Raw genomic sequence first — 22436 nt, forward strand, 5'->3', positions numbered from 1 at the left:
GGATTCTTAATTTGTTCACTTCAGCTGGTTTCTGGAGTTTATGAAAACTTAGAAATGACCATTGTTTTCAGAGAAATCAGTGGAGGTGTATGGCTATACTCCTCTACAAGCTGGTTGGTTTGGTGCAGAACTGGGAAATTCTGTACTCAGAGGAGCAGAGGCAAGTTATAGAAAGCAAGGTGGTGATGATCAAGGAAGTGGCCTCGCAGGAGCTATGGCTGCCTTGGAAGTGAAGTCCAACCTTGACCGGCGCTGGGACATCAGTTCGCAAGGAGTCCCCGCGGATGCCTTCTGAAAGAATTGGGAGGCCAAAAGTTGACGTTTGAGGATGTTATGCCTTTGTATCGCGTTTAAAGCTTTGGTGAACTTCTTAAGTCTGGTAGCTCAGTAGTTTTCTCAGGAGTGTCTAGGTGTTCTTACTGGAGTTTTTTGGGCCTTGTGCAGCCAATGTTTCAGATGGTTTTCCCATCTGCAGTGCTATAAAAGATGTTATACTGTCTTTGGGCTTCGGTTATAAATACGGGGGCTCGGCCCTAAAATTCTAAAAAAAAGTTAGTTTTTTTCCCTACACCTATGAACACCAACAGATCTCAAGATCGACGAAGACCACATGTGTCTCGATATCGATAGACATGTCACTTACCACTAAAATGGAAGGATAGAATCGTTAAATTTTTTAAAAAACTAGAAAAATACGAACATCCTCCTCAAGTTGAGGACTTAAACTCAGGTGGACATGTTCTACCACAAGTAACCTAGTTGAGTTCGCTGCACTTGTTGTCAACTTATCAAAATATTGTTAAAATATATTGGTGTAGAGGGTGAAGCTTTATTTTCTCGTAATACTCATATGCTTTAATTTGTCCCTCCACAAATTTTTCATTGCAAAACTCAACTTAATTAAAAAGATACAAAACTAAGAAATTCTTAGTGGTTTCAAATGTGTTATAATCGTATTGAGGTATCGTTAGAATATATCGGTGTAGAGGACAACACATTATTTTCTTTTAATACCTTGTATGCTTTAATTTGTTCCTTCACAAATTTTCATTACAAAACCAACTTAATTAAAAATAAACAAAAACAAGAAAAAAAATTAGTGGTTTTCAAAGACGGTTCCCTATATGAACCACTTTTAAAATTTTAAAAATAGAAGTATTTCTAGAGACCATAAAACCTCTAGAATACCCTTTTTCTAGAGGTGGTCCACAGTTGTGGGTTCCTAGCCATCTACATATGCGGTGGTCACCATTATGGTCCATCTATGTAGTAAAATGAGTTGTCTTCAACATGATTTTTTGTTGTAGTGCTAATTGAACTCTATGGGCATAGGCATGACCATCGAGCATCCTCCCACCAAGCGCCAGCTCTCACTTGTAGCATCCCAGCCTCATCAAGGGGAGTCCATGCGGGCACAGGAATAATGGTAGTGTCAAGGTTATTCCGGCCCTTGCAATGATTTCCTTCCATCTCTTGGTGGTTTAGCAAGTGATGGCGGCAATGCCCTTGCCTTCAGTGAAATAGATTTGTATCCAAAACGACTTCAAGATGATATTGATTATTTAGTAATTACCAACATATTGGAAGAGAAAATCAAGAGTCAAATCTACTTGGTATGACCCTTCCTGACCAAATAAATGTGCTTATCATTGTTGGACAGAGGGCTGTGACATTTTTTATCCAAGTTTCCCACAAAGATTTCACAATTAAACCTTCCACATGGTCAATCAAAAAACTCTATCTTTTGATAGAATCAGCCAATGACACAAATGTCCGTTCGACAATTCCAACAAAAAGTAACAACCTTACTACAAGATTTAGCCATATTACAAAAGAGTAATAAATTAAAAATTATGGCAAACACGTATTAAAACTGTTGTCATAAGCTCATAACCTTTGCTCCTTAATGTCATCAATATTAAGATAGAATCAAACAATACACTAAAAGTCCCAAAACTAGATGTGTCATCTACCTTCAAGAAACCAAGAAATTAAGTACTCTCAATTTTAATTTTACCATTATAAATATTACACATCATACCAACAAATTGATTTGTTCTTGGTGACTAACATCTGAAGTACAATCAAGGATAACTTGGCCTCTTTAACAATCTTGATGATATATTTTGAAATGTCAGAGGCCATAAGAGAAATCAACTCATTCTAGATTTTATGGATAAGATAAACTATAATAAATCTCTTTGTTTTGAATATGCCTAAGATGATGTCGCATTATCAAATCAAATTCTTCGATCATCTCAACACAACATAAGAAATTGTCATTGGATTCTCTAAAGCCAAATTGTGTTTACCAAGAAATTTTACAATGAACTTGACTTATGCCGTTATGCGTTCTTCCTCCTTTGAGATTTGTTGCTAGCAAAAGCTAGAAATCATGAGCCTCGAGGAGTCGAGGTGATACAACAAGGGAACCGAATTCTACCCTATTCGCTTATGCTAAAATTTGGCTTATGCTGATACTTATGCTAAAATATTGTGAGAAGAAAATGCTATTCCATGACTGAAAAGTAGTTCCGAATAAGCTCAAGCGAACATGGTCGGCGAGATTCAAACACGGAACATAGTCGTCGTCCACGCCCTGCATAGTGCATATACAAGTCAAAGGTAAAGTCGCTGCCACCTCCGACGACTCCAATGGTGGAGGTCGTTGCCGCGTTGCGTGCTTCCACAGACTCTTTATCCTCCAGAGAGAACTAATATCCAGCAGATGGTAGAAAAGATTCCATGTTGTTTAATCCCAGCATAATCGATCGACGTCGCTGTCGAGTTTGTTCTGGCTCTGCAACGAACTTATTTCCACCTTTTCTTGCCGCTGCAGAAAATTCCAGCTTTGGACCGTTTCAGTGGCCGGGACGTTCTGGAGTTCTGGACCCGGTGTTCCATACTTCCATCGCAACAAGAACTGGACCACTGGGTTTTCAAATTCAGCTGCCAGAAACTGCTGTCTCGAAAACTTTGACCGCACGACAGCTAGCCTCTGATTCCACGCCTCCTCTGGGCGCTCGAGCTCCACGCGGCTCCCACGGCGCCACAGCCACGGCCGGCCTGAAGTTTTCTCGCCCCGGCCGCGGCAGGTCACGCCGTGCCGACACGAAAGTACCCGGGGGTCGCATTACGCCGCCGAAGGACCAATCGCTCTGCAGCGGCAGCCTTCGCTTACGTTGAAATTTGGCTTCCCATGAGATTGTGGAAGAAAAATATTATTCTATAACTTAAAAACAACTCACGTGGTGCTCCGAGGTTCCGTAGCCTCGGCTCCCACGAGGCCACGACACGGGGGCAGCGCTGTATGGCTGTGTAGAATTTTTGCAGCTTGTTTGTTTGGGCGTGCCTTGTTGTAAATGATTGTAAATTTTTAATCAGAATAATATTTTTCTCTCACACAAATCAACCAACAGTACTTCTTTACGAACAAGCAACAATACAAACCAGCCAACCGAACACGCTATTGGTTGGCGCGATGCGCACCGCCGTAAGCGCGTGTACTTGGGAGAAACGGAAACTGATATCGGCAAAGGTGTGGCGTGTTGCTGCATGTAGAAAGGCCTAGCCGTGCCACCGAGGGCAACTACTAGTCACCTTTGGTGCTAGATGCAGCGACCGTTAGCCAATCGAGCAAAAGAACCGGTTTCTCCTTTAGGTGTCGTCCCCATGAAAGCGGGAGCGGCTGCAGGTGAGCTGGTAGTAGCGGGTGCCCGCTCGTCCGGTTCCGTATCGGCACTCTCGCTTCGTCTTCTTCTCGCCGTCCTCCTCCTCTGCCTCGTCGGTGCGCAGCGAGGCGAGGGGCAGGCGGCCGGCCCTGCTGCCGGTGTCGGAGCGAGGCGGGTGGACGTGGGGGTGATCTTGGACCGGACGACATGGCTGGGGAACATCAGCTGGGCGTGCATGGAGCTGGCGCTCGAGGACTTCTACGCCGACGCGAGCAACGCCAACTACAGCACCAGGGTCAGGCTGCACCCCAGGGACACCCCGGCCGGGCCGAGCGCCGTCGACGCCGCGTCCGTAGGTACGTCGTCCGCGCGGTCCGCCTACTACTTCTCATTTCATTTCATGTCAAGCCTACCTGCTGTGTGCTTATTATTAATTTCGGCATCTGCTTATTAATTTCGGCATCTGCACAAGCACAAGACTAGCTTGCATATGTTGGTTCGCAAATAAATCACAATGCGAGCGAATCCCCGGATCGGAGTACTCTGCTAGCTCTTTATATACCCCTTATTAATCGTCGAGCTTGATCTTGCGCCGAAACTTGTTGGAAAGAGCTCACATTATGATCAGCTAGCTGTAAGGTTGCAATCGTCTTTGACAGCGCTGTCGTGGGAGACCGGAGACACCACTGCCCCAAGCTTGGCAGTTTGGCACCGCATCCGCACCCCATTTGTGACTGCGCCGTGTAAATTGCCGGATGGTGCCTGGTGGTTAGGCCGCGCGCGGGGCAGGGTGCGAGGGCAGCGCGTATAGCATCTCGGCAATATCCAATAGTTCAAAAAAAATGATTAGTATCTCAATGTGCTTTTCAAATAGCTAATATAAAGTTATGAGCATATTTGTTCGGTTCTTCCAACAGTTTTTAAAATATATGTACTAAAATATAGAAAATAATTTTACATCAGAAATCTCAGACTATTTCTAAATCATTATAATCACTTTTATATTTTTTCTCTCTCTGCATCAACTGTGTTCTACTTTTTATTCTTCCCTATGTCCTTTCGCCTTCAGATTGGGTGGCGCATATCAGTCTGTTCGGCTGGTGCTGATACGATCGTATACAATTATAGATTATTACTGCTGGCTGGTTTGGTGAGAGAAAAACACTGTTCTGGCTGGAAATTTACGATCGTTTACGACCAAGCGAACAGGCCGTATGTACACCTATAAATAGCCACGCGATTAGGTCGATTTCCCAAGTGCGAAAACATTGGAGAGCAATTTTTTTCAATCTTGCCAAAAAATGTAGATTGAGAGTTGGTCTTATAAAGTTGTTACATGTTAGCCATTTCATTATACGAGTTGTTACATGTTAACCGTTTAATAATAGAAAAAATAGTTTCATAGCACTCAAAGATTACGACATCTGAAAAATAGCATCCAAAGTTCGCCGTTACGTAAAATAACACTGAAAGTGGTGTTCCATTCCTGAATCTAGCATTCTGATTCCTTGCTGTTAACAGCGTCCACCAGAGCCCACTCCACCTCACGCTGACAGAAGGGCCCCACTCGTCATCCTCCTCTCTCTCTCTCTCTCCGATCCTTCGTGTTGATTCACCGCCGCTGCCGAGCACTTGGATACGACGCGTTGCTCCTCCGTCTAGCCACACCCTGCGCCCAGTCCGGGCTCGTCGTGTCGGGGCATCAGCCGGAGGAGATGGCCACGGGAAAGAGCTACTGCACTAGGAGCGGCTCGTGCTCCTAGATGCGGAGGAGGGCGGAGCGCTCATCTGCCACACAGGAGAGGAGACCGGCCATGGGCGACACGCACGCCAGCTTCTCGGCAACGCGCACCCCAGGCGTCGTCGTCCTTGCACGCCTCGCGTAGGCCCCCACTGGCGCACTCTCATCACGGCCACGGGCCCAATAGACAGCTGCTGCTGCAGCCTCGCCGCAAAGTAATGCGACGGCCGCCACGCTCCCCGATTCACCCGCGACGGCGCCGCCTGTCTGAGGTTCATGACCAGCTTCAAGCGCACGTGAGTGATCCTCTGCACATATATCCATTCGTGCTCGATAGTATAATATTGGTTTAAATTCATGTTTACTAAACGTGTCACGGTTAACTTACCATGACGATATAAAAAACGTCATGTATCTCGCGTCATACGTTTGCAGGACCGAACCGTCACAGATTGGCATTTGTATTCGTCATGGAATAACTGGTCAGCAAAAATAGCTCTAGGCTATAGTGATGAAATGAAACGTCATGGAATAACTGGTTAATAGTAATAGCTCTAGACTATAGCAATGAAATGAAACGTCAATGCAATAACATGCATCACATAACACACCAATCAGATAAACAACCATTGATTCATTCATGTATTAGCAAGTCAGCTGTCTTTACATAGATAGTTCAATGTTCAACAAAACGTATTGCATGTCTTTACAACAAGCCATTTGATGACAATATATGCAGTAGCTATTGCATAGCCATTCATCTCCAATCACTCTCTGCACAGATTTGTCAATGTAATCTCTACAGAACCGGTGCAAACATTCCATAACTGTCCTTGTCTTCTAGAAAATGCCTGCAAAATAGAAGGATTGGACGCCATGGTATATCATCATCTGACAGAAAATGATGCAAATCAAGCAATGAAATTTTCGAACTTCCAACATTTAGGGTGAACCATAAAAAATGACATGTATATATATGATACAAGGCAGCCATATTATTGTGCTACAATTAACTAGAAGATGAGTTTGTACTAGCAAACAGCTAGTATCCAATATAGAAACACAGCTCTTAATATGAATGCTTCAGTCATACGAGAAAACTGAAGAAAGAGAATGTAGTATCCAAATCCCTAAGCAAGCTGAGAAAGGATATTCTCACCTAAGCAGATAGGGCCCTGAACCTCCTTCCGTATCTCTTCTAATTTCACTAGCATAAACCTGAGAGAGACAGAACAGTTCTCTATAAGCTTCAGACCATGAATAACATCAAATATTCCAAAGTCCAAGAACCTGAATAATGACCTTCAATCTATGTAGAGCAGTGAGATGCAGGTAAATATAGACAAGTAGCATCTGTTTTGTACTGTAGTCCCAGTAAGGCAGTGAGATGCACCAGTAAGGCAGTAAAGACTTGCTTGAGACTGAAGCCGAGCTGTAGAATATATATTTCACCTTATGAATTTCTAAAGCATGTGCATTGCCGATTAGAAAACATGATGAGGATTACAAGTCGGATATATTTGCTTGCTTGCACAATTAAAATGCATGTGCAAACAGCAGCTACAATGAAAGGACCAAGGCAAGAATGTGCACAAACTATGCATGGCTGTCGTTGGCATTGTGGAGCAGTTCATGCATGTTATTTTTCCACGATCAAGAACGAAAAGATTACATTTATTTAATATCCGAGGCATTGGTGCCATGGTTCAACTATTTGCCGCATGCTGACTTTGATGCCATCACGGCATCATGCTCATTTTTTTCAGATTGTTTTTTCGAGTATCTTGTAATATTTGACCAGAATCACAACTCTTTGGTACCTTAATCTAAGTAGGTGCTAATCCATTACTCAAAATCATAATTTGATACCAAAATCTGACATCCAGTTTCTAATTCATTATCAAATCCGGTGATTATAAGCTTCTGATGGAAGCGATATGAGTGCTCACCTGCGCCGTTGGGAGGAAGCGTGGGTCACATGTCGTAGGAAGGGGACGGGGGTCACCGTAGCTTGATCTGCCGTGCTGCTGGCCAGAACAGACGCGCCGCCACCTGATCCGTCGCGCCCATGGCCGGAATCGAAGCACAGCCGCCTGAACCGCTGCACGAGCGGCCGTGGATCTAACCTCCCTTGCACGAGCGGGCGTGGATCTGGCCTCCCTTCCACGAGCGGCTGTGGATCTAGCCTCCCTTGCAAGAGCGGGGACCTCTAATGGCCGCTCGACGCCGCGACTTGGTGAGGGGTGAAGGATGGCGATGGCGACGGATGAGACTGGGCGGGGACGGCGGCCGCGGCAGGGACGACGGCGGTCATGGCAGGGATGGCGGCCGTGGCAGGGAGGGAGAGGAGTAGGAGGAACAGATTTGTGCGCAGCGGAGATGGCGCCCGGACGACGGCGGTGACGGCGGCCGCACTAGACACGGCGCCCCTGGTGAGCTCGCGGTGGCAGTGGAGATCCAGAGAGGAGCAGCGCTGGGTGCGAGTCAGTGAGTGATGAGTCCGTGCGATGCTGCTGGGGTGGGAGGATGAGGCTGGGTGTTTTTTTAGGGGCAGGGGCTAGGCTTTAGCACCTCAGAGTAAAAACGTCACAAATTACAGCATTTCATGGCGATTTCTTGTAAGGTCACGAGTAAACCGTCACGTATCATCATATTTCTTATAGTGGAATCTAGGAATCCATCTCCATTGCCTCCACGATTCATGTGTGAGTACAGGACCAGCTGCCGCATGAAGCCCCAGCCAGAGCAGCCCATGTCGCGGCCTGCGGTTGTCGCGCCCTTCATCGTCAGCATGCCCATGGGCACGTCCTTGCTCTACTGCTGCTGTCGTACAGGTTGTTCTCCACATCCTCCGGCTCCTGCTCGTTTTTTAGTTAAGTGGATGCCTCAGACGGGCGAACGACGTTAACAACGGTAATAGAGTGCTAGATTTCGAAAGGGATACTCACTTTCAATGGTATATTAAGGTAGGATGAACTTTCAATGGTATTTTTCGAATGTCGCGTTCTTTTAGTGCTATGAAACCAATATTCCCTTTCATAATAAAGTTGTACTACCTTCGTCCAAAAACATATAGTTTTAGATGTATTATCGGTTGTCTAAAGTTTAACTAAATATATAGGTAAAAGTATTAATATTGATGAAAACAAATAATTATATTATAAAAATACGTTTCATCACGGTTCTAATGGTATCTTTTTATAGTGAGATAAAATATTAGTAATTTTTATATAAATTTAGTCTAACTTGGTATACTTTAATACAATATCGTTCTAGAGTTGCATTTTTTTCGACCGAGGTAGTATTATACAATGTCACCTAGGATGTTTTATGATGTGGAGAAGATGATGTGTCTTTGTTTCCAAAGCATTTCACCTCGTAAACTAGATTTTAGAATTAATAGACTATACTCGGTGCATCATTATACGAGTTGTCATAACCATACAAATTCATAGTATTCATTTCATCACTCAGTTTAAATTCATATTCATAGCCTTTAAGCTCATGTTTGAATTCCGTAGTCTGAAATTTAATTTAGTACTAAATTTTTGACCAATTTAGCATGTTTTTCTACTAAATTTAAGTACGCGGTGTGGTGGTCGGCTCGACCCAAGCCAGGAAGGCCCAATGGCCAATGTGGTGTGTCAGGCGAGGGCCCGCCGTTAACTAAACTGGACACCAGCTCAGCCCAACGCCCCAACGCGACTGCTCAGCCCAGGGAATTCGAGCCCATAGCAACAACCTGCCAACATCTCGCCCCGCGGCTTCTCCGTTCTCACTCTTGACGGCGGCCGGCGACGCTTCCGGTGGCGGAGGGTTCTCTGTCTCCCGCGCCGCCGGGGCCCAACCGACCCGCTCCTGGCGCCCTCGTCATTTCCTTTCTCTCGGCATAAGGAGAAGGTACCCCGCTACCTCACTCCGACTGCATTTGGTGTTTGTAGTAGTACGCAAATTGCGGGTTTCCCATGGTTCTATGGAGTATGATGGACGCCTGAGACTGAGAGTTACATTGCCCAATACATACATTCCATAACGTTGCTCATCCTAGCTTTCAGTTAGGATAAGCCCATAGATGCGTTTAAGCCTCGTTCCCCCCTCGCATCCTAGTCTCAGAATCCCTGGATCTGCTGCAGGTTTCAAACTAATTTTGCATGTTCAGGTAGGATGAATGAATGGCACCAACCTTTTCAGTTTCATGAATCATTATTCGCTGACATATGTTTGGGTCTTTGTGAAATACTGCAGGTGTTGATCTACTAAAAAATCTCCGTGTGCAAGCAATCGTCGGGCCACAGACATCTACTCAAGCTAAACTTCTTGCAGAACTTGGGAACAAGGCATCAGTTCCAATCATTTCCTTTTCTGCAAATAGCCCGTCCCGGTCATCCAGCCAGACCCCATACTTCATCAGGACAGCATGGAACGACTCCTGCCAAGCTGAAGCTATTGCCTCACTTGTCCAGAAATACAATTGGAGGGAAGTCATTCCTATCATCGAGGACGATGATTCCAACGCTAGATTCATCCCTGATCTCGTTGATGCCCTGGGACATGTCGATACTCGTGTTCTGTACAGGTGCAAGATCCGTCCTTCTGCTGGAGAAGATGAGATAAAGCGTGCTATATCAAGCTTAAAAGAAAATTGGACAAGCGTCTTTGTTGTGCGCATGTCATATCAGTTAGCCCTTAAGTTTTTCCAGCTTGCTAAGGATGAGGGAATGATGGGCCAGGGCTTTGTCTGGATTACAGCATATGGTTTGACTGATATCTTCAATGTGGTTGGTTATCCTGCACTTGATGTGATGGAAGGTGTTGTTGGGATCGAGCCTTATGTTCAAGAAACTGCGAAACTAAACAAATTTAGACAAAGATGGCGTGAGAAATATAGGTCGGAAAATCCTGGTACATCAATTAATGAGCCTATAACGTCTGGTCTATATGCATATGATACAGTATGGGCAATAGCATTAGCAGCAGAGAAGGCCGGATATGTTAATTCAGACTTTGTTCTGTCTGAAACAAACAATGGCTCCACTGATTTCGACAAACTGAGTACTTCTAGGGCTGCTGAAAAATTTTGCAATGCATTCTTGAAGGTTAATTTCACAGGCATTAGTGGGCAATTTGTCATTCAGGATATGCAGTTAGTATCAGCAACTTACAAAATTATCAATGTAGCTGGTCGGGAGAGGAGAGCAGTTGGTTTTTGGACTCCAGGATTGAACATATCCAGAATCGTATGGCCAGGAGGCAGTGAGAAGACACCTAGAGGATGGCTTTTGCCAGTGAATAAAGTACTCAAAATAGGAGTACCTGTGAAACCTGGGTTTGGCAGTTTTATAAGATCTGAAAATGGTATCCTCAAGGGGTTCTGCATTGATGTATTTGAGGAAGTCATTGGTAAACTGCCCTACAAAGTTCCCAAGCATTATGTGGAGTTTGGAAATGGAAAAGGAGAAAGTAATGGAACTTATGATGAACTCGTCTACAAAGTTTATCTTAAGGTATGTATGGACCTATTTTTCTTTTCTTTTATTCCTTGTTACAGTCAAACTGGAGGTGTTGAACTTGTAGTTGCATTTATTACATGATCAAAAGTGATCTGAACTTGGCAATTTGTTGTCCTTGTTGCTCTTCTTGAGTGCACAGAATTGGCAGCATGTGATTTGTCTACAGATTGTCCACCATGTTAATGTCTAAGGTAGCTTACGGATGGAAACCATTGCAAAAGGGGCGGATCCAGCATGTAACCGTTGGTGTCGATTGACATCAATGAACCGTCGCTAATACGATTAAGCTTTTAATTAGATAGCAAGTAGCACTTGTAATATGTAGTTGGCTTTCCTTTTTAATAGGAGTGACATCTGTGGCAACATTTTATTGTCCCCAAATGAATTGCAGTTTATTCTGTGCAAAATGGTTTATGTTTTTCCAAAGTATATCAACCAGTTTTATGTTAATTGCTGGCAGGAATTTGATGCGGTAGTAGGTGACATAACAATTTTGGCCAACCGTTCTCTATATGTGGACTACACTCTTCCTTATACTGAGTCAGGGGTACGCATGCTGGTTCCAGTTCGGGACCGGAGGCAGAAGACTGCATGGACATTCCTAGAACCATTGACAGCTAATCTATGGTTAGGAACTGGAGCCTTCGTTGTCTTCACAGGTTTTATAGTTTGGTTTATCGAGCACAGAACGAATCAGGAATTCAGAGGACCGCCAGCCAGTCAAATTGGATCAGTCTTCTACTTCTCCTTCTCAACACTTGTATTTGCTCATAGGGAGAGGATTGTGAACAATTTATCAAGAATTGCAGTAGTTGTTTGGCTTTTTGTGGTGCTAATATTGCAGCAGAGTTATACTGCAAGCTTAAGCTCAATTCTCACGGTAGAACAGCTTCAACCAACAGTCACCAATATAGATGAAGTTATCAGACGAGGGGATTATGTTGGCTACCTCAATGATTCTTTCATGCCTGAGCTTTTGAAAAGGTTGAAAATTAATGAAACAAAAATGATCGCCTTCAGCTCTCCTGAGGAGTACAATGACGCCCTATCAACTAGAAAAGTTGCCGTCATTATTGATGAAATACCGTACCTCAAAGTGTTTCTCTCAAAGTATTGCCACAAATACACTATGGTTGGGCCAACTTACAAATTCGATGGATTTGGTTATGTAAGTGACTTTTTTTTTACTTCTCCGCAGTTGTCTGTTTTCAGTACAGCTTAGTGATGAATCAAATTGCATCTACTTTGTTGCAGAACTCTGCTATTGTACTAGATCATAGTTTCTAAAATCTGATGCCATGAGAGCAATTTTTGGTATTCGAGAAAAAAAGAGAGCAATTTTTGACAAAGATTGAAGTTTATTGCTGTCTGGGATTCCTAAATCTTCCAGATATAAAAATGGCAAAGGATGAGATGAATGATCAGATTTGTCTTCTTGTGGAAATGAAACTCAACAAGCATATACTTTCTGGAAATGTGGTGCCATGTTATTGGCTTCCAGTTGGGGGGTGGGAGGGGCATAAAAGGCTTACATTACATGTCTCTAGAAGTATTAAATAGCACAAACAAATTTACTTTACCAGATTCTCATGCAGTTTTCTCATAATTGTGTGGTGCTAGTTCAGTATGTTTTCAATTAGATTGCTAACCACTTAATGTGAAAATTATGATCAATTTTTTCAATTAGATTGCTAATCACTTAATGTGAAAATTATGATCAATTTAATTGTCCTCACCATTATACAGGGTTTGTGCAAGTGGTTGATATAACGGGCCCACTGTTACATTGGGCCTTTATAAATGATTAATAACTTACATGGCGTTTTATAGCATTTGTATATTAATTATTGGCATGTTTTACGATTCTCATCTCTGTTCTATTCCTGCAGGCGTTCCCTCGAGGCTCTCCACTTACACCTGAAATTTCAAGGGGAATACTGGAACTAGCATCAAATGGCACAATGGATGAACTGGAGAAACAGTTGTATGGTGATACATCGTGCCCAGACAAAGATGACTCCCAAACCTCAAGCAGCCTTACGTTGCATAGCTTTCTTGGGTTGTTCATCATCACTGGGACAACTTCATTACTGGCACTGATTTTGCATGTCACTATAACCCTTTATGACCATCGGAGTCATTGGATCAATGGCAGCGGTCAGATATCATGGCATGAATTGCTTGCTATTCTCTTCAAGATTTTTCATGAGCGTGATAATAGCTCTAATACTCCGGATGAAGAAGAGCCTGGAATGGAAGATATAGATCCTCCTACAGCTGAGAGTCCATGGAGCATGTCTAATCACATCATCGAGAATGTTGATTCAGACACTGATACGGGAAGCACACCAGAAGGAGAAGGAACTCCGGGCAGAGAAGTTTCAAATCAGGATACTGGTCCACCATCATTTGCATACATGCATTCTGAGGGCGCAATGGAGTAACTAGCATTCTTTTATCTCGCACCGCGAGCACCAAGAACTCTATTGTCATATCACATACAGTTCAGTGAAATTGATTTAGATGTATCGTCTGCCTCTAGTTTCATGTTTAATACAAGTGTGTTAACATGTACTGCTGGTTGTCATGGCTAGTTAACTAGAAAATTTAACATAGTAAAATCTTTGTTGAAAGAGGTGCCTGTGCATCTTATAGAAGTGTGGCTCTGAAATGGACAGCAAATTTGTCTGACAGCAAATTTGTCTGTTTTTTTTCTTATCTCCTGATACTCACCAGATTCCAAAAAACTAGCAATTGCTAAGTACCACTGTACTGTTGCGGTTTCCAAGTGAACATTATCTGAACATAAAATTCATTACCCGTAGACTGTCAGTTTATTAGTCACTCTTGAGCAATTGATCAAATACTGTCACTGAGTCAAAGCTTTGTTGATGGTTACTAAGATACATCTGATATATAAACGCCTAACCAAAGAAAAGATAACATTTCATACACCCGTGTCACCAGGCAGTGCAGAACTGCATAATACTAAGTTGATGTTCCAATCCTGAATTTCTGTAGGAGATTAGTGTACGTCCCTAGCCAGCACTCATATGTACCGCTCCAGCATTGACAAACAAACACATATCAAGAGATTCCAAATCTTCAGAAAAGAAAACAGACCGAACGATGCACCAGATATATCATATATATGTTCACAATTGAGACTGAAACTATCTACTCAGTATGATATCACACGTCCACAACTAAAACTTCATCAATCTAGATATATATATATATATCTTACACGTGCTAGCTAGTAGTGCATGTCTGCAAAGTTTCTAGCACTGGTTGTACCCTTGCGCGTAGTCATGGAACACTGAATCCACTCCAGGAGTGGAGCAGCAGGAGCTCCAAGAACCAACGCTGCCGTTCGCCGTCTCATGATGATCCATTATTGCTCTGAAGCAGTGGTCTATGCCGTCTACCACGACCTCGTCGCCGATGTGGTGGCCGTTGTTCTCCCCGAAGCACTGAATCTGCCGGAGCAACATGTCGATCTCATCGTCCATACTACTCCCAAACGTCGCGGAGGCAGAGCTTGCTGTCGGCGTCGAGCTCGAGCTCTCCACGCCTACTGCCGTCATGGTCTCTCCGGTGCTAGTCGAGAGCGGTGGTGTGCAGGTGCCGTCCATGTTCTGTTGCACTCCAGCGCCTGTGTAGCCGAAACTGCCTGGCATGTGAGTCCAGAGCCCGGCGGAGTAACCAGTGGAAGTAGCACCGGCTGGTGGCTGCCGCGGCAGAATCTCTGAGGTCTCACTCGCGGCCGGCGAAGGAGAAGGCGAGGGAGACAGGCTCGGCCACAGCGGCGCACCGAGGCTGCCGTAGTTGTACAAGGTGAAGGCCGCCGCCGGCGGGTTGTCGAGGCGAGCCTGGTGGCGCCGGTGCAGGCGCATGCTCACCTGCATCCTCTCGAGCGCCGACGAGGCAAAGGAGTTGTGGTGCTGCCAGGTCGGGCTCGTGAGGAGCTGGAGGCGCGCCTCTGCCCTCGGCCGCCGGCCGCCACCGAGCAGGCGGCGCTTGAGCTTGGTGTTCCAGTGGTTCTTGACGTCGTTGTCCGTCCTCCCCGGTAGCTGCGCAGCGATCGTTGCCCACCTGCAGCCGAACAACCAAGACATATCACATATGATCAATGGTTATTATCAATAATCCCTCGGCATCGGCAAGCTGGGCTGCTGATTATTGATCTACTAACTCTTTGAGTTGCAGTGGTTGAAAAGGTGCTTGAATTGAACGCGCTGAATATTAGCTACTGATGAACTGTACGACGCGTATGCTCACCTGCTCCCGATGCTGATGTAGAGGCTGCAGATGAGCCTGTCCTCCTCCTCCGTGAAGCCGCCGTGCCTGATGTTGGGCCGGAGGTAGTTGAGCCACCGCAGCCGGCAGCTCTTGCCGCACCTGTTCAACCCTACCAATAAATGAGCAAAACGCAACGACCCCGTTCAGCGTTCATGTCATGCACGAGCGATCGATCGAGTTCGCTGCAGGCAGCAGCTAATAATGCTATGCAGATGACACAGCTAACTACTGCTCCTACCGATCTTGTGGGGGAGCTGTATCCAGTTGCCGCCGGCGCCGTGCTCGTCGATGTAGGCCTTGAGCACGGCGTCCTCCTCCGGCGCCCACGGCCCCTTCTTCACCGTCGCCTTGTCGCAGCACGGCGCCCTGCCCATCTCGCTCTCTTTGCTAGCTGCTCGTGCTTCGCGGCGGTGAAGTCGATCGGCAGATCGAGCTCTCTCTCTCTCTCTCTCTCTCTCTCTCTCTCGTGGCTTGGAAATGGCGTTACGGCGGCGCAGCAGGCACGCTCTCTCTAGGTCTCTAGGAGGCGTGGCTGACAGGCTGAGCCTTGTGGCCAGGGATAGCTGGATGTTTTATTTATATAGGAAGAGGGACCTTGATGTGTAACATTACTTTTATTTCCTCTCACAGTAGAAAACAGTCCATCCGTACGACATCTATATTACTTTTATTTCTCTTTTTGTATCAATTAGCCTATTAAAGGAGTCGGTATATAGTTGCTATAGTTCTTACTACTGTAAGACGTGCTCAATATTATAATGATACTATTATATGGACCACATGCGTCTACTTAAGATTGTATTAGTTGCATTACTATCTGACTCGTTATAAGACGTCTCTTGGAGATTTTAATTTCAAATGATTGGAGGCAGTTGCTGCTGGATGATCCTGTGTCTTGTCTACTTTGCCACCGCGGCTCTTGTAGCCAACCTTTGCGTTGATTCTTTTTATTGTAGGCTCAACGGTAGATCTTAGGTGTTGAGGGTAGTCATTCTTTCTTCTTGTTATTATGTTTATATTCTAGGTCATTTATCATTGGCTTGGTGGTTTGTAATCTGTGCTATTAAGGTTCTCTCGTAATTGTGTCGTGTAAATCACTTCTCTTAACGAAAAACGGACTATATTCCCCGGCCGTGAAAAAATAATTTGGGCCAGTTTATAACGCAATTCCTTTGTCATGTTGTTCCATGTTTGCCTTAGTTAATTTCTAAACTTGTGACTAATTAGCAATGTTAAAACCATCGTTACATTACGTCACTGGAAGTTATTGCAAATTTTCTCAGTATAGTTACGACATCGATCTTCTGAAGAGACCATAACTAAAGAACATTTTCTTCTCTTAAAGAATAACTTGTACTAGCCGGCCAGTAGCCACCTATTAGGTAGCCTGGGTTACTCTAAAGTATTTGTAAGAAAAACATTTGGTGGTGCTTCTCTAAAGTATTCTCAAGTTGCACACATTTGGTGGTGCTTCTCTAAAGTATTCTCAAGTTGCACACAAATATTTGGAAGAAAAACATTTACTATAAGAATGCCAGATATATATTGATATATGACGCTAATCTCTAGTCAACCACTGCGAAGTGTGGTTCAATGCATCAGGGAGTTTTGTTCAGGCAAGCAAACTGCAAATTCAAGTGTAAATTTAAACTAGCGGCCGAGGCCAAGAGGCAATTATGAAGACGAGAAACGACTTATATGATAGGCCGTATACGGTATGACCGGCCGGTTACGGGTATTTTTTCTTTCCTTCTATATATTCCAGTCAGTCTAGCTTTATTCTTTTTTTTTCTCACATTGTTGTTTCTTACAAATTTTGTAATCCAGAACCTATAATAAACCCCAAGGATACAAACAACCTAGCTAGATTATCATAATTCATAATCTAGATTATTATAATCTCATTCATAGTTCAGATTCTAGTAATGTAAAATTGATCCAAACAAGTCCTTATAGTGCAGGTCGGCTACCACCGCCATTCTCCATGTTCAAAAACTTAACACCTGTTTTATTATTAGTACATCGGATTTTGTGAGATATTTTATAGAGGCGGTACGTCTCACTCAACGGCCACATTATTGTCTACTGACTTCTATTTCCCTGAAATAAGTCTAGAAAGTATGATCACCCAACGTAGAGAACCTAACCAATTAATAAAGGCAAATTTTGCAGTGAAACATCAAAGAAACACTACCAGACTAGAGCTTTTTCCTATCGGTTTATATTTTTTCTGTTGGCTTTTTCCTGCTCTGTGGTAGCCAAACATGGCATTGGCCAGTTTGCACCATAAAAGTCGAACTTTTCTAGGTACCATTATAAATTGCGGTCATTTAAGATCCGGAGATACAAGGTGAGGGGAATGATCTTTTCGCCCTTGTCTTTGTCCTCTCTTTAGATTCAATTCCCCTAGCTCTCTCATTTGTGGACTGGCACAGATGTCAGGCCAAGGGGCATATGATGCATGGATGTTGCTCCTCAGTCGGAGTTGCAGATAGGGGGCTGGCTAGCCTAGCAGTGGCGCGTGGCCTCCTGGTCAGGGGGTAGCACGACATGCGTCCTACTCATGTTGATATCGGGAAGAGCAGGGGTGCCAGGTGAGAAAGCAAGGGGTTCGAAGGAGAGTAAGTAGGGGCATCGGCTACTGCAAGATAGGGAGATAAGAGTAGGCGTTGACTACTTGGGAGGGGTGCGTGTTGTGGCTATAGGAAGAATAGATGGGGCCAGTTTGCTACGCGGGAGGGTTGAGCAGGAGCACTGCCATGAGAAGAGAGCAGGGAGAGGATGGGGCTGGTGTTGGAAGGAAGAAAAAGGCGTTGTCTTGGGGGGAAGAGATGGGGCTAGTGTTGGAAGGAAGAAAAAGGCATTGTATTGGGAGGAAGAGATGGGGCACCGTGAGCAAGGAGAAGGGGGAAGCTGGAGGGAGGAGTAAGGATCTACAAGGGGAGGAGATAGGACACAGGTGAGCGAGGCATCGAGGATCCGCTGCATGCATGAAGATGGGAGAAGAGAGAAGATGAGCATTGAACAGAAAGAGAAGGGGCAAAAGTTATTTCCCTCATCTTCTCTCAGATCGGAGAAATTAATAAAATAATCAGTGCGTTATCTTACAACAAATGACTACAATTTCATACACACCAAAATTTTCTATTAATAAACTACACCAGGATCACTCCATTTTCTCCTTTCATAACACATATATAACAATCAGCCCTAGTTGTCAAACATTATTGTGTTCAATGATGGCCTGCATATTACGACCCTGTTTGTTTCGCTAAAATTTGACTTATACTGATTTGTTGTGAGAGAAAAACACTGCTTGTTCACTGAAAAATAGTGACAAGGCCACATCGCAAGCAAAAGTCAGCGTGTCTGCACACCAATAACGCATCAGCAACAACAGTATTAAGTTATATTGTCAACTCCACATGCATAAAATTGGATCCTTATCATTGGGGAACAAGGTGATCTCACGTACGTATATATGTACATCCACTGACAGCTACAGCAAGTTAACAAGCTATATATTTTGATTCACGCTGTGATTAGCATATATAGGCAACAGTACATGGAGTACACACGGGTAATCTAGACTAACATATATATAGGCACGCAGTGGCTATGATTCTTCAGCAAAAAAGAAAAAGAAATGCCAGATACATATAGAATCTATTCCTACTGAACAATTAGCAGTTCATTAATGAGATCATTAGCAGTGCAGTGCTAATGACGAAGGGACGCATCCATTCTACAGTCTACACTCCCCATCTCTCGAGCACTTCGATATATATAGTATCGTTGATATCACTAGCCACACCAAAGACAAGCACACCTTCATTATATAATCTTTTTTGGGGGGAATAATGACGAGTGTTTATGTGGATTAGTGAAGACTAGAGCACTCCTCGACGGATGTACAGATATATACTCCATCCGTTTTAAATTATAAGTCACTTTGACTTTAATTTTTTCATACATCAAATTTGCTATGTGTGTAGACATAACATTGGTCTAAATACATATCAAATTTAATGTACCAAAAAAATCAAAGCTACTTATAATTTAGAATAGAAGGAGTATATACAAGTTCCCCATATTTCAAATAGCAACAGGAACTATGAACTTTAATTCGAGTTAAGAAAATAGCTACGTACGGGTCCAGTAATAAAAACTCTTCATTTAGCTACTTGTCGATTGCTAGTGGGATTGGGCAGTCGCCCGCCAACCACCCATATATACAGTAATCTCACAAGCATCTTGACAAACAATATATTGATTATTGCCTATTAATTGACAATATTCAAATGCTTGATCGCGATCACGCTCTTAGTGACATGCATAGTTGCGTTGCAGTTGGTCCATTCGAAGTTTCTTTCAACACTAGACACAAGCCCCCGTCATTTGTGAAAGCGGAAACATTCTTCACCCCTCTAGTAGCCACTTGTGGTGAAAAAGAAAGGTCTGCCAAAGTTTTTCAGACCAGCTGGTTAGGTTTCTTATGGTGAAACCTATTTAGCCGAGTTTAAGTTCTTGACTTAGCACGGATGTTCGTATTTTTCTGAATTTATTATTCTAGGATTTAACAGCGCTATGCTTTCAGTGGTAGGTGACGTACCTGTCGACAGCGAGGTGCCGGTGTGACTTCGTGAATCTCGAGATCTGTCGACTCAGTTCTTTAGAGGAGCTCATAGGGATAGGGTTTATGTGCGTGTGTTTATAGGGGTGTGTGCGCGTACGTGTTTGGCGTCTGCGTTGTACTATATATTCTTAAAAAAAAAGTGAGAGATTGTTTTTTTAGGCAAAAGCAGAGCCTTTAGCCCTTTTACCAATAGTCGCTGCAGAAGCAGAATGTCGTCCAAGACTATTTCCACGAGAATTGCAGTGAGAAAATAAGGTCCAGCGCATAAAGTTTCTGCAGCGTACCGTTGTTCCGTCGTGTTTTGGCCGCTGTGGAGAATTGAAGATGCCACGGAAATGTCGCAAAGCTTGTGCATAGTGGAGCCGCCGGCCATTAGCGACTTTGGCTGCATACCATACCATGCACTAGTGATCCTTTCTATGGTCCCGTTCGCTGGTCTGAAACTTGACTAAAATTGATTGAAAAATACTATTTCTAGCTAAATTATTGTGAGAGAAAAACATTATCTCGGCTGAAAAAAAGTCGAACAAGTCGAATATGGGGTAAACCGAACAGGGCCTATATCTGATGGTTCAGATATCGCAGCTATCATCCATGTATATATTCCACTGAATCGTGGGTTCACACATCACAACCGTACTCCGCCGCTGGTACGGACTGAATACAAACCATTGTTAGTCTGTTCTTGTTCCAACATATATGACCTTAATTTGCGTACTCACACAAATACATGGCACAAAATTTTTAAAAGGTGTGGTTAGTTTTGTAGTCTTTTCATTAAAATAATGTTATTTTACTCTCTCTAGGTCTAAAAATTATTTGTCTTGGATTTCAGAACAAGTTTTAGGTGATTTTTTGTTTAATTCATTTTGGCTACGTGTTGGAGCAATTTTGCTAAAGAAAAGGTTGATAGGAAATTTGTGGGAATGTCTACGGCCATCTCAATCAAATTCTCTCACACGAGCACCATCAATTTGAGTTTCGCCTTAATATAATTCACCTTCTTGTGTCTTGGTCAAATCCACGAAATTGAAGGTAAAATTTTGCTTTTTTTTACAAGGCCTTTTGAGCAAATTGACATCGCCACAGGTTGGAGAAGAGATATAACTACAATGTGATTTGAACATCATTTCATTGGATTTCAAGATTTGGGATTAAGGCCTTGATCTTTGTTACTAGATGAAAGGACCGAAGGGTTGTTTGTGTGACTGTAGTGAAATATTTAAATACCTCTTTTTTTTTACTGTCAATATGCTAAGCCTATTTGGAAAATTGTTTAAGCCATAAGCCACATGCTTGGGAATTATTGGATAACCGGCATAGGTCAAAATTAACGAATTTTAATCATTATGGGAAGTTAAATCCATTTTTTAGCAATTTGCTGTATGCCTAATAATGATCTTGTTTTTTAGACAAAAAACAAATTACTTTCTTTATGCAGGCTACCTTCAAAGGAATATATTGGTGTAGTATTGGCAATGCTCAAGCGCAAAAAATGCAAGGGACACCATCTGTTTGATGAGCAAAGCTTTAAAGTCGTTCCTTCAGACATTTTTACCAGGAAATTGGATGGAAAACTCTTGTAAGAACTTGACCTTTTTTTTAATAACTAGTAAGAACTTGACCTTGTGCGGTCGCAGAAGCTGAAACTACTTTTTTTCTAAAAAAATAATACGATTAATTGCAAGTCCTATTTTGAGCGACTTCTACCGTTGCTTTCCAAATAATAGTGCGAGGTGCAAAAGCTAGCTAGCTATGTGAAACATACTGCTACTAAATCCGCCCCAGTCGAGCAAAAACCACTCAACATGTTTCTAAGAAAAGTTGCTTTTGGAGAAGAAAAGGAAAACAACCCTTACATTCTCAAAAAAAAACCCCCTATCTACATGCATAGTGCAGCCGACGTACATGTCCCGGCCATGTGAGCGTGACAATTCGTTCAAACTGCTTTGCCTTTATAATTAGAAGACCGGACAAGATCACTATCACTTTCTTCAAACATGACGACGAACCTAGCTGCGGATGCTGATCCGTATACCGTGACAAATCGTCTGCACCTTAGTGCTGTAAATTTGCAATCACTGTCATCGATCGACAACTTAACTTTCAATTTGTGATAATCAAAATTAAGTCAACATGGGCGAATGTGTAGCTTTCTTTTCTTATGGTGAGTTAACATCCCTAACTAAGGCCTTGTTTAGATTGCAAGTTTTTTCACTCTCTCTCTATCACATTAAATCTTTGAACACATGCATGAAGTATTAAATGTAGATAAAAAAATAACTAATTACACAGTTTGATTGTAAATTACGAGATGAATCTTATAAGCCTAGTTAGGTCATGATTGGACAATAATTATCAAATACAAACGAAAGTGCTACAGTGCCAAATACTGATTCCTAACCTCAATCTAAACAAGGCCTAACTGTTAATACGCTAGCCCGATAAGCGAAAACCTATGCTCTGCATATAGCTAGGTTAAAGTCTTTATGTAAGATGTAAAATATTATAAGCTTGTGAATAAATTTAAGACCCATAACTAATCAAAATCTCTCTCTCTCTCACACACACACATT

General features: G+C 43.2%; 2 protein-coding genes and 1 long non-coding RNA gene across 3 annotated transcripts; 1 reads left to right on the top strand and 2 right to left on the bottom strand.

Moving 5' to 3' along the window:
- Positions 1 to 3563: 3563 nt before the first annotated feature.
- LOC136549868 (glutamate receptor 2.9-like) lies at positions 3564 to 13448 on the top strand. Its single transcript, XM_066541290.1, has 4 exons — positions 3564 to 4027; positions 9658 to 10916; positions 11383 to 12090; positions 12812 to 13448. Exons 1-4 carry the CDS (start codon positions 3613 to 3615, stop codon positions 13364 to 13366), a joined length of 2937 nt encoding a protein of 978 aa, XP_066397387.1. The 5' UTR covers positions 3564 to 3612; the 3' UTR covers positions 13367 to 13448.
- On the bottom strand, positions 6030 to 7961 carry LOC136549870 (uncharacterized). The gene is made up of 4 exons (XR_010782077.1): positions 7362 to 7961; positions 6715 to 6844; positions 6572 to 6630; positions 6030 to 6263 (listed from the first exon to the last, which is right to left on the bottom strand). It is a non-coding gene; the product is annotated as an uncharacterized lncRNA (long non-coding RNA).
- A 227-nt stretch (positions 13449 to 13675) lies between the features above and the next one.
- Positions 13676 to 15751, bottom strand: LOC136549869 (transcription factor MYB36-like). The gene is made up of 3 exons (XM_066541291.1): positions 15463 to 15751; positions 15204 to 15333; positions 13676 to 15017 (listed from the first exon to the last, which is right to left on the bottom strand). Exons 1-3 carry the CDS (start codon positions 15596 to 15598, stop codon positions 14204 to 14206), a joined length of 1080 nt encoding a protein of 359 aa, XP_066397388.1. The 5' UTR covers positions 15599 to 15751; the 3' UTR covers positions 13676 to 14203.
- Positions 15752 to 22436: the final 6685 nt, after the last annotated feature.

Source organism: Miscanthus floridulus, chromosome 4 (assembly GCF_019320115.1).
Source record: "Miscanthus floridulus cultivar M001 chromosome 4, ASM1932011v1, whole genome shotgun sequence".
Classification (NCBI taxonomy): Eukaryota; Viridiplantae; Streptophyta; class Magnoliopsida; order Poales; family Poaceae; genus Miscanthus; species Miscanthus floridulus.